This window comes from Calonectris borealis, chromosome 5, assembly GCF_964195595.1.
Source record: "Calonectris borealis chromosome 5, bCalBor7.hap1.2, whole genome shotgun sequence".
In the NCBI taxonomy this organism is placed as follows: domain Eukaryota; kingdom Metazoa; phylum Chordata; class Aves; order Procellariiformes; family Procellariidae; genus Calonectris; species Calonectris borealis.
In genome coordinates, this window is record NC_134316.1 from 12,526,128 (window position 1) to 12,538,387 (window position 12,260).

Below are 12,260 nucleotides of genomic sequence, written 5' to 3' on the forward strand. Positions count from 1 at the left end.
ACTCCTCCCGCATCATCCCCCGTGTACTTGATCATGAGCCCTTGACCACACATGGTGTGCTGTGCATCAAGTACATTGTAGTAATGCAGGAGGACTATAGAAGGAGCAAAGACTCAAGCTGTAATTTATCAATGTGTGAGCTGATCGCTGATGACTTCTAAGTAACTTTTTTATTAATATTTTGTTAATATTAAGATGTTTAAATATTGTATTTCTCCGACTATGCTTTTGTGTGAATATTAAGTTGTTTAAATGTTGAATTACTCTGACCATGCTTTTGTTAAATAAAGATATCTTATTATTTCAGGTTGCAGTTGTTAAAATGAAGTGTACAGAGCGCATTTATGCAATGAAAATTCTAAATAAATGGGAAATGCTTAAAAGGGCAGAGGTAAGTAATACGGTTCTCTAACAGACAGAATTTTAAAAATGACATTAGGAGAATTACACTGAAGTTCTTCCAGATTAGGAAGAATTATTTCATGTGCATAGGAGCTTCATTCTTTTTTCTTTTTTTCTTAAGCTGTATTAGTGCAATCAAGTCTGACAGTCCCTTCCAGGCATCTGTTGTTCTCAGCATTACTGTGTATTCGTTTACCAGACAGTTTGCCCTAGTTCTTACGCTGAATTTATTGGCCAGATTTTTGTTTACAATAAAGGCAAGTTAAAGACTTCATGAAAGCTGAGATTGGTGCTACTATGACATTCACAGCTGTGTACAAAAACATTATGAAAAGGTCTTTTTTTCTCTTGCCTTCAGAAAGCGTACATTAAGGAGCTTTGCATCCTACGGTTTGTAACAGGATTTATATAACTGGTGAAACTATAACTAAATACTTTGGAATCAGAAATTCAGATTGTAAAACAAAATGTGTTAAAAAGGTAAATCTGTTTAAAAAGGGGTTTTTTTGATGAAAGGAGATGTACATTGTCACAACAAATTATGCAAATGTGAATAATTAGGATTAGGAAAGGACCTGCTGAGAATATGCCATGGGAAGTGGCGTAGTCCTAGAATTTGCATTTGCATCCTAGAATTTGCAGACTCCTACTCTTTGTGTGTAGAGGAAAACCTTATGGCAAATGTAATATTACCTAAATCAGCAGTTAAATGAGCAATATTGAGCAAAATGAGCAATCAATATTTGCAGCTGTTCCGTTAAGGGGCGAAGGCTAGCTGCTTGCTGAGGACTGAGCTTGCTGACCCTTCCCAGTTCCATTCTTCTGTCCCCTTCCTGATGCCACCTCCCCCCCAGCCTACCCTTCCTAGTCCCTCCCTTCCTTTCAGTGAGTCAGTGCCAGCTCTTTTCCTGTGAATAAATCTCCTCCTTCTTGTTAAGCCCCTCTTCACCACTGCGTTTGCCTGATTTAGTCATACTCCGTCCATCGGTCCATGCTCTCCTTTACAAGCGGCGGCAGCCGCTGCCGCTCGGCTGTTCTTTGAGCTGTCAGGAGAGTTCATGCTCTTGGCTGTGCTGCATCGGCGGTTCTGCATTAAGCCTTCCCTGTACGGGGGAAATTTGGGGCCTTTTCTACACAGGTTTCAGTTGGGTTAATTCGTTGGTCAGTATAGAATTGTTTTAAACCCAAGTGCTTGTAGGGGGCTCCCAAAGTCTAATGGAAATACAGCTATGCTGGCTTATTTCAGTAATTTTTAAAGTGACTTAATTAAATGGTCTACCTAAATAGCTGAAACTTCTACATGTAGAGATGTCCTGAGAAGTTAGCTGTTTACAAATTGTCTTCAAATTATGCGACTAACTCCTCTTACCCACTCATTATCCACCAAGAAAGCGGTATAATGAGCAATAGTTTTCCCAATACACGCTTAGGACAAGTAACAGCCCAGTTAAGTTCTCTTTCCACTCACTTTTCCCATCTACAAAGGACAATAAAGGACCTGTCTTCTCTGCTGTGCCCCTTTGTCTTTTCCTGTTCGGTTTGCTCACTTGATTTGGCTTTTCTGGATAAGCAAGACTTTATAACCTGCATATCAAGTTCATAAAACATCTGGGTGTTAAAATTTCTCAAATGTGGTAAAACTTGTTAGTTTTTAAAATGAAGCCTGCAAGAATACAGTAGCCTCTTAAGTGGGCAGTTCCACTGAAAAGCAGACTTCAGGTGTTTTATTATCCACTGTATGAGTGGTCTAAGCAGCACGTTGTTATACTGGTTTATGTTTGTTTTGTGAATTGTAATATGAAACATTTTATGACTTACTAAACATCGCAACAAAGTTATCTAAACACTGCTTATTTGTGTACTAGCTGCAAGAAAAAAAAAAAAAAACATGGTCGGAAGCCACTAAAATACAGGAAAGATTAGTGAATATCAACTGACATCCGTAAATGGGTTGCAAGCAAAAATAGGCATGCCATTTATGTTGATAAGGTGGACCATTTGTATTCGTTGTTCTGACAGCAAAATACATAGACGTTAGTGTATTACCGTTGACAGTTCCAAATAAGTCCTGACTGGCTGATTAGGTAGCCTGTCACGCTTTTTCAAGGCACATCTCAAGGCCTCTTAAGCTAGTCTAAGCAGAAGAGGAGAGTCTTATACTTTGAATTCATGATGCAAAGTGTTCAGCAGCATTACTGGTTTTGAAGTGTTCGTAACATTCCCTTGCTATTTGAGGTTGCACAATGAACTGGATCAAGGAACTTCGAAAATAAACAAACTAGTTTTCTGTGTTGGCAGCCTCCTCGCATCGTGGTGCCAGAAGAACTGAGAAGTGCTGTGCTCTGGTGCTGCGGGCAGGGGATAGGATTACTTGGAGCTGCTGTTGCTGCCAAACTTTTTGTAGAGTGATACTTTGGCCTTGCATTCATAAACCGTTAAACCACTCTCAGTTAACATTTAATTACAATTTACATCTCTTTGCACCAATAATTACTAACTTTACAACGTGGCCACAATATGGTCTTCTTCAGTAGAAATGTAAATTGACTTTTGCTTCCTTAGGGGGGGGAGAATTGTTGAGATACCTTTATAAGATGTACTCAATATATGGTAAAGCTTGGGCTTCCCAGGAATTCGTTCCATAGGACATTTTCTAAGACATCTGGACAAGTGGCAGTGACCAAAAAAAAAAATCAATTATTATCCAGAACCCAAACACTTGAACTGCAGCTACCGAATATCCTAATAAGGGCTCTTTGAATTGAGAGTAGTGAAAGAGTCCTCCCGATTTCTGCATCTTGATAGTTCTGATCCAGTAAAAACATTAATATATTTTTATTAAGAAGGACTCGCTTGAAGTTTATGAAAGTTGGTTTTATGTAAAGATGCTGAGAAAACCTGTTACGCAGAGCTTGCTTCTCTGAAGTGTTGCAGTGGGCTATTTGAAGTAGAGGAAAAATTATTGAAAATGTATTATACTGGACGAAGATAAGACAGCAATAGTAAAATCTGCTTATTTCCTATAGTGTGCTGGCAGTGTGTGGAACTGGGACTGTAATGTAAGAAAAGTATAGGTGAAACTCTATTTACACAAAGGTCTTTTTCAGAAGTACCAGACTTACTTTCCTAGAGCCATTATCTTTCTGCTACAGATTGCGGTGACAAGTTATCATTTTTCTGGCTTTTAAAGATACATTATGGAACAAAGATTCAGTGTTGACTCAAATTGGTTTGTGGGCTTTTTGGTGTTTTGGAGGGGAGGTGTTGTGTGTTGGTTGGGGTTTTTTTTTTGTTTTTTGTTTTTTTTTTAAGTCACGGTCTGATTAGAGTGATTGAATGCTTGACTACAAACCTACACAGATTCCCTGGTTTGTCACTTGTGCAGACTGAATTCCAATGAATAGAGACCTCTGTTCAGTAATTTTAAATAATCCCATAAAACGTCCATATATATTCATCCTGTGAAAATTATTTGTTCATGTTGACAATGGCTTTTTCCCCTCTCTTCCTTTAGACAGCTTGCTTCCGAGAGGAAAGAAATGTCTTGGTGAATGGAGATTGTCAGTGGATTACTACGTTGCACTATGCCTTTCAAGATGAGAACTATTTGGTATGTTTGATTCATCAGCAAATAAAAGCTTTAGGTTATGAAAGAACTTTATTTTTGGTACATTTAAGGATATTAGTGCAATAAATCAGTCCACCTCATGCCTTGCAGCAGTGTTTCAACATTCTTGTTTTCTCCTTGAAGAAATACTTCAAAGGGCTGACTGTAACTCCAGGAGAGTGAGAAAGTCATATAGTACTATAGTATGTAGAGGTTTAGTTAAGCACCTTAAATTAACTAATCTACCCTTACATAAAATATATCATGCTTAAGTTTAACATTTTGGATAACACTGCAGTTAAATAATTTGAGAGGTGTTAACTCTGTGAAAGTAAGAAATATTTTTATTTTATTTTAAACTTTCAGCATGTCTTTTGAAGCAAGATTTTGTTTAAAAATGGCAAAAGTAATTTAAAACTAAATTTTAATTGATTTAAAATTTTTATTTAAAAAACTGATTAAACTGGTATTTTAAAAGCCTCAGGAAAAAAAAAGCAGCCTATTTCTTAAAAGTATTTCAAATATGTTTTTAAATCAGCAGATTGGTCATCTCAGTAGTTTGAGAGACTTTGGCTACTGTTTATAAAGGAAGTCATTCTCCTATTACATTTTTTAATGATGGGTTACTAGAACTGTAATATATAATCTATGTTTACCTTAGTCAGGAGAGTGCTGGTCAGGAGCAAAGTCAGTAAAGCCCCAACATACTGCAATTTACCGAACCATAGAGCTTCCATGTGGCTACTTGAGGCGGGGTTTGCAAACTTGTTATTTCTGTAACAACTGACATAGTTGTAATGTGAAAGTTTTCACCTTCTTAACACTTTTTAGATAGTACCATAATAGCAAGTCATGGTTATAAATAAGAAAAAAATTGTATTGATAAAAAGGCTGTCAATGAGTTTAGGAACTAAGCATATGAAAGAGTTAGAAAATACTCAGACTTTTTCACAGGTGCTGAAATGAAACAAATTATTTTGACTGTCATGTTGAAAGTATTTTCACAATAACAAGCACGTCCTAAGCAAGTAAGTAGTCGGGTCTTAGACCCTCATTTACAGGCTATTTCCATTGAATGCTTTGTGACAGATCCAGATTTTCAACCTCTCAAAGTTTAGTTACCTCTGGCACTGCCTTATGAAGATAGCTCATAATTTCAAATTCCGTCAGAACCAAAAAACCTTCAGACTTGCATAAAAATAACCTAAGCCATCCTAGTATTTCCAAGTAGCTTCTAAGAATGGAACTACCTAAGGAAAAATTGTTAGCTGTGCAAGATAGCAAGCAGTAGTAATGACAGCATAGAGAGGGATCTAGCATTGCTAATAGCATTTTATACAAATCTGTTCCAAGTAAGCTATAGCAGTATAAAACATTTCTTTTCCCCAAGTTGCCAAAGACATTTAGATGTTGGAAGTTTCATTTGACAGCAGAATTTAGACATCTAGCATCTAATTTAAGATCCAGTATCTAAGAAAGCAACAACTCTGCCTGGCAGCCAAAGTCAGCAGATTCCCAGCTTGCCTGAGGTCTGGTTCTGCATGTGCTGAGATGCTGCCTTCCAATTTGGTCTGTTACTCAGCATCCACCTCATGTAAATGTCTGGTGCTCACAGATGGAGTGTATCTGCATCTCAGTCACTCTGTTGTAAATGATGCGTGAAGAAAAGGTGAAACACATCAGGAAGTGACTTTCATCCAAAAACCTGGACAGAAGGTTCTCTTCCATACCATCTTAGTGGTTCACTTGTCCAGGGGCTTGTTCAGTTCTCTGCTCAGCTTGAAGAAATTTATAGCCAGGTTTTTCCACATCTCGGGAGAGTACTGCCATGTTACAGAACCTGAGCAGATTGGGTTTACTTTTTAGCTGCGCTGTTCATCCTTGATCCTTGTAGAATGGAATGCAAAGCTGAGAACAAAACAAGAACAGACAACAAAGCTTGGTTCTCTGACCTGGAGTGGACATCAGTCCTCTAAAAGAGAAAGCTCTAGGTTCTGGTGTCTGCTCCCAGTGATGTCGGTGCAGTATAGCTAATGGTGCTTAAGTGCAAAACCATGTAAGGTAACGATGAAGCCGAGCGAGAACCTTGGTGTCTTCCCACACCTAGGGCTTTGCTGTCCTCCTCTGGCTGCATGATAAAGGGCTCAGAATGACACAGATAAAGAGAAGATGAGATGTTAAGGTAGAAAAGTAATAGCTGCCCTTGGAGATACTAGAAGTTATTGGGGTTTTATTCCCTCTGTTTGATATTAGTAGAGCACGTGATGATGCAGAATTTACATATAAGCAAGAAACACAAAATTCCACAAAATGCATATGTTCTGCAGTTCATTTTCTGGTTCTGCTTCTGTAATTTTAAAATGTTTTAGAGGCAAATACACCATGTGGTAGTATTTTCTAAACAGCCAACTTTTAAGTGACATTACATGGAAATGCTAGGATGGCTTTTTTCTGATTCCTAGAAAGCTTTTTGTAGAGACAGTTTGAGTCAAAATGGGTTAAGTAAGTCTTTGGTGACTTTGCAGAAGTAGATATGGTGTGGATAAAACATAGTCCATGAATATTAGAAACATGTACGGGACCTGTAATCATGTAATCTCTTCCAGATTCAAATCTGTTAGTTTTCTTGTGCTTTACCAGAAAAATTTTCTTTCCCAGTCTCATTCATGAAGAAGGGCATATGTGTGATTGTGTGCTGTCGGCCTCTTAAAGGCTCTGGAGTATTCATGAGAGTATTTTGATGTCTTTTTTTTCCTTTGATTTCCAACTACTCTCCCCCTGTTTGATGTAGTCACTTCTCTGGAAGAATGCGATACCTCTAGATTTCAGCATCTTAATACCCTTTATTTTAACCCCATGTGAAGGGAGAAGTGCCTCTGGCAAGAAAATCATTGTGAATTGGAAGATGAATAAAATTTGACTTTCTTATAGAAGAGGTCTTCCATCTTTCTCTGATCCAAGTGCCTCATTTTATGGGTCAGCTGAATTCTTGCTGAGTTATAAATGCTATGGGAGCTGAGGGAAGTGCATTACCTTTGCTGAGCGAAGTGCATTACCTCTTTGACAGGCATGCTATTTCAGCTCCCAAAGAAGCCTCTCTAAGCTCTCTTATATTTGATTTTGAGAGAAAATTCTTTAATACAATATCCCTTTTAAAAGATTGCTGGTTCCTGTCTGTAGCCTTTTGTTTTCAAACGTAATTGTTGTATGTGTACAGTGTTCCAACACATGTTTAAAATTCCTTGATGGGTTGTGTGGTACGGACTGATTGATTTCAACATAAGTGATGAAATTTGCCTATCAGATTAAGCTATAATTTGAATAATATGGAGAAAAATATCAAAACCTATGCCTTTCGGAGTTGCTCTTTTACGCCAAAAGATAGTGAGGAAATGGTTAGTGTTGTACTTTATGTTCCTTTGGGTTCCTATCTTGTTTAATTTTCTTCCCTTGTGGAAGATGAATCTGTGGCAGGGACAGTGGATTGCTTTTCCTTGAGGAGAAGAATGACTGCTTTGGAAAGTTATTTCCAGAATAAGCAAAGTTATTCCTAAAACCATGTATCAAAGCATCTTGGGAAGCATGGAACAAAATGACTCAAGACTGGTAGTACCAGATAAAGTCATTATACTTGAAGTGATGGTCTGGATTTAGGTGGATATTGCTAGGAAATAACTAAAATGTAATCACTGTTTTGTGGTATGAGAAACAAATAGCAAGTCTGAGTCCTTTTCTTTCACATTACCCTATGTATGTTGGTCCTTTCCATGGATAGGATTGGCCTAGGAGGCTGTTCACTTTTTCATTGAAATGTATTCAGAAGAACATAAATGTTTGATCTTTAAGTTTCGCACTGCTATAGTGCCTCTGGCTTGACAGTGCTCCTGGCTTGTCATGAGCATCCCTAATGTATAGTGTCATCAAGCTCCTGCCAGCTATGTTATGCGTTCATGATGTGGCACGTGCCAAGATGAGTGTTTGAAGATGTTGATGTGATAAGTCCCACTTTTGGAACCACTAGTAGTATTGAAACGGTACCAAAACTAAAAGTAGTTATGAAATGTATATTTTAGACTAAGCTGCATCAAGTATTGTTTTTAACTACAGTTTTTTTCTTCCTGTATCCTCTGGAAATGATCAGTTTAAGGGTTGATAACCTACATTAGTTTTGGTGATACTAGATAATTTTCTTTGTGTGACACTGTAGTTAAGACAGAAATAAACTCACCCCGATTTACTCATTTGTTGCTGCCATACCTTGGTTGGGTTTTTTTTTATGGTAAGAACTGAATGCTGATGTGTCACCCTTACTGTGATTATTAAAGGAATATGGTATGTTTTTACACTAAATAAGCAAATGATGACCAATTTTGACAACTTCCCCCAGGCATAGAAAAAAAAATTAGTGAAAGGGTTTTTTTCAGCAGATGACTGATGAACTTTAATTTTTTTTCTTACCACCTGTCTATCGGTACTTAACTGCTTTATTTCTCCTTTTTCAGTATCTAGTGATGGACTACTATGTTGGTGGTGACTTACTGACACTTCTCAGTAAGTTTGAAGACAAACTTCCTGAAGATATGGCTAGGTTCTACATTGGTGAAATGGTGCTTGCTATACATTCCATACATGAGCTGCATTATGTGCACAGGTAAAATACCGTCTCACTTGGGAAAAAATACATGTGCAGTTATACAACGTTAATCCTAAAGATATTGCTACATATACAAATGGGCACAGTAGCCATAGGCAAACTGCTGTGGGTACTTGCTTACTATATATTATATAAGCTATTACATTTTAAATATCAAGTTTTGATGGATTGGTATTAGAAGAAGTGACATTTATCTGACTAACCTTTTACTAAAGCTTTTATTTTTAATCAGGCTTCTTGACTTATTCTCAATTCACTTCGTGAATATTTATCTGCCTTTGTCCAAGCCAACCTAGAAGTTTGAAGCAGTTTGAATTCTCTGCAAACGCTTAGACATTCTGCAAAACTTAAGCACAGTAAACCCATGATAACATCAGTGCATCTATTTACCTGAGGTCATCCTCAAATGGTTTTTGTAATGAGTGGGCATGTGCCTGTCTAATTGTTTCTGCACACAGGATGTATATTCCAGATCAGTGCCTACCATCATATTAACTTAAGTTGTGTTCTGTAGTAGTGAAGAATATATAATATTCCTTATTCTCTGTCAGAAGAAACTGGTCAGGAAGGTAGACTACACTTTGTATGCTGCTTTTTTGGCTTCCTCTTGGAGGAGCTGTTTTAGAAGAGCTGTGAGTAATGCAAAGGAGGCACTTGATAAATATTTTGTTTCATCGTTGCAAGAATCTGGATCGAGTGAGAATTTCTATCCTTTGTTTGCTTTTCAAATTTAATAACTATGTATGATATGTCAATTAAAAACAAAACTATGCTAATTCTAGAAACCGTTGCAGTTGTCTCTTTAAATGCTGACTTTATAGCTTGATTTCAGTAAACAGAAGTTAGAAAATGCAGAGTGTGAGAGTAGTGAGGTTTCTGAGTTAACTGAAAACTGCTTATGGCTGTACAAGTAGGTTCATGATAGATCACTGAAGTCCAGGCTCAGGAGAAACCGACTTCATACTAGCGCTGTATGTGACTTGGCAGGTACATCTTGGCCAGGGCCCTTTACCTCTTTACGCGTTTATTTCTTAGTCTGTGAAACAAGGACAGTTTTACTGTCTCTTCTATGAAATTTATGGGTGAAAACTGTTAGGAAAGTGAAGTGATTTTTATTTACAATTAACGTTTAAAAGACACAGGGAATTCTCAAACTATAACACTTTGAACTCTTCTGTTTGGACTTTGATCACTGTTTCAAAAATTAAAAAGAGAAAAGGTACATAAACTCTGTAATAGTCCTGTGAGTAAATGTGGACAATCCATGGGGATTCAAAAATGTTATGGACTCAGAAGTTCACCAGAGGCTCCATTGCACCCATTTCTGAGGAAGGTGGCCTGACTAACTGACCAGCTACATCTTTGCATGGGGCTGAATGAACATCTGTTGTGGCGATAGGAGTGAATGGCTCTGAGGCCAAAACATACGCTTTGAATAGGAGATGTATGAACGCCCGAAAAATTACTGCTTGGCAACTGGAATGGATTAGGAGGAAGCATGATTGCTCTGGAGAGGATTTCAAGGACCCTTTAAAGGCTTATATGACCTGTTAGCTGTAGATAGGAAACAGTGGAGCTCAGAGACGAGGCATTAAGCCTTTCTGAACAGAAACAGTGTTCCCCTAGGCAAGCGAGAGCTGCATGCAAAGCAGAGAAGCAGAGATGTGTTGGATGACATTGGCTCATGCTTCGAATGGCACTGTGAGCAGTGTTCTTTAAAAAACAAACAAACAAAAAAATTGGTGTATAGTTGTATATGAGCTTTAATAGTCCTCTGCACCTACTGAGCTTGACTTGTGGTTATGGGACTGTAAGGGAATGTTGACAGTATCTGGAACTGAAATGCACGGAATAAGTTTAACAATAGAAAATCAGTAGTGAGTTTATTGGGAAAGCATAGTGAGATGGTCTCATTTTCTGGGTTAGCACATAGTTTTCTGTATTATAACAAGTATGCATGCATTTAATTTATGTTGACAGGCATAGATTAGCATTTACTCTTTTGTCTTAATACTGCTAAGGAGCAACAGTGTTAGTGAAGTTTCAGTAATGAATTTCAAAGCATTAGCCCTTGGTTAAAAAGTGTTAATTCAAGTTTGTGTTGGAAAAATTTATCAGATTGGCAGGATTTTTACACATATGAGGACCCTTTGTTAAACCTATCATGGTTTTTCTCATAAGTCTCCTCAAGTGTGAAACTGTGGAATTCAGCACCTTAAAAATCAGAAATTGTCAGCTTCCACATCTGTGTAGCAAGGTGTATTAGAGCACTTTTTTTTAACTTGTTTCTAGTAATTCTAGTCTCTTCCTCAAAAATTAAGCTGAAGCTATTGTACATTTTTAAAGTTTTTGAGCACATGCAGTGGCATTTGGAACTTCCCATTTGAAAAGAAATACAGTATTTTATGGTGCAGCAAGACTGGTGGGTTTAACGTAAAGCATATGTAGTTTTATTTATTACTAATAGGTAGTATTATTTGAATAAATATGGTATCTTAAAAAAAAAAACAAATCAATACATTTATAGGTTTAGTTATCTTTTTTGGCTAGCTCAGATAAATAATAATATTTCAAAATGGCATGGTGATATGCTAGCATGTTGGGAGCTGATTCTGGATAGAGTTTGCTGAAGAAAGGGAAGGAGACTGATATATGTTACCTTGGAAGACATGGATGTTCTCCTTTTTAGCCTGCAGAATTGGTACATAACTGAGTTGATTCTTTTTTCTGCACTTGCTCTTCTCCCTTCCTTTCTCACCACCTTCCTAACGTATTGGCTAAGCACTCTTAACATCGTTTGGGATATTTTCAGGCTATTAATTTAAAAAAAAAAACAAAACACAAACAGCATAGTATGTATCAGGACTGTCTTATTAAGTTGTCTGGATGATTGATCTTTTACTGATACTTTACTTTGTGTGAATTTGACTACAAAGTGGTAAAATAAAATGTGGTTAATTGGTGGACTAAGTTCAATTAATATGCTCTTTAGTAAATCCTTTTTGGCTGCCTTCCTGATTTCAAAAAGAATATAAAATAATGAGCTAGAATGAAATGGGAATCTTGGTTCCATGTCGTTTAGTAGCCTTAGCGTGCTGTATACCGTTTTATACCCTGCTATATCTGTAAGAATAGGAAGGGCACAGTTTGATAGCAGAGACCTCCTAATGTTACTGTATCCTGTTGAAATGGCATTGCCCTGATCCCAGAGCTGGGGGAATTCAGTGGCTTGTAGAGTAACTGCTGCATGTACACAGGATGCAAAGGTCTTTAGGTATCCATAGAAGCCAATGTGCTGTGCAATAGTGTTTAGAAAGTCTTGAATAGCAAATGAAAAATAGTGGCCAACAGAAATGCTGAATAAAATTTAGAGAAGCAGTAAAAAAATCTTCCTAGATAAGAAGGTAGAAGTTAGTTATGAATCTTGGCAAAAACCATGCGATAAAAAGATTGCCTTTTCTCTTTTATCTGTCTTGCCTCTAAACAATATATTGTGATATATATAATCTTGAAATTATGTTGATGAACTGCCTGTTGCAGTCAGTATGACTCACTGTAATGGTTCTGCTTGGTTATTTGACCTTTCAGAGTTCAACT

The 12,260-nt window shown here is 37.3% G+C and overlaps 1 protein-coding gene across 19 annotated transcripts in view; it reads left to right on the forward strand.

The window, feature by feature from the left end:
- Positions 1 to 12,260, forward strand: part of CDC42BPB (CDC42 binding protein kinase beta) — a 95,830-nt gene that overhangs the window by 41,068 nt on the left and 42,502 nt on the right. For all 19 annotated transcript variants that reach the window (XR_012673789.1, XR_012673790.1, XR_012673792.1 and 16 more), the window contains exons 3-5: positions 308 to 391; positions 3,917 to 4,012; positions 8,512 to 8,660. Coding sequence is in view for 14 of the 19 variants with exons in the window: in XM_075151032.1 (XP_075007133.1) it covers positions 308 to 391; positions 3,917 to 4,012; positions 8,512 to 8,660 (329 nt within the window). In the remaining 5 variants the exon portion in view is untranslated. The remainder of the gene's footprint in view (positions 1 to 307; positions 392 to 3,916; positions 4,013 to 8,511; positions 8,661 to 12,260) is intronic.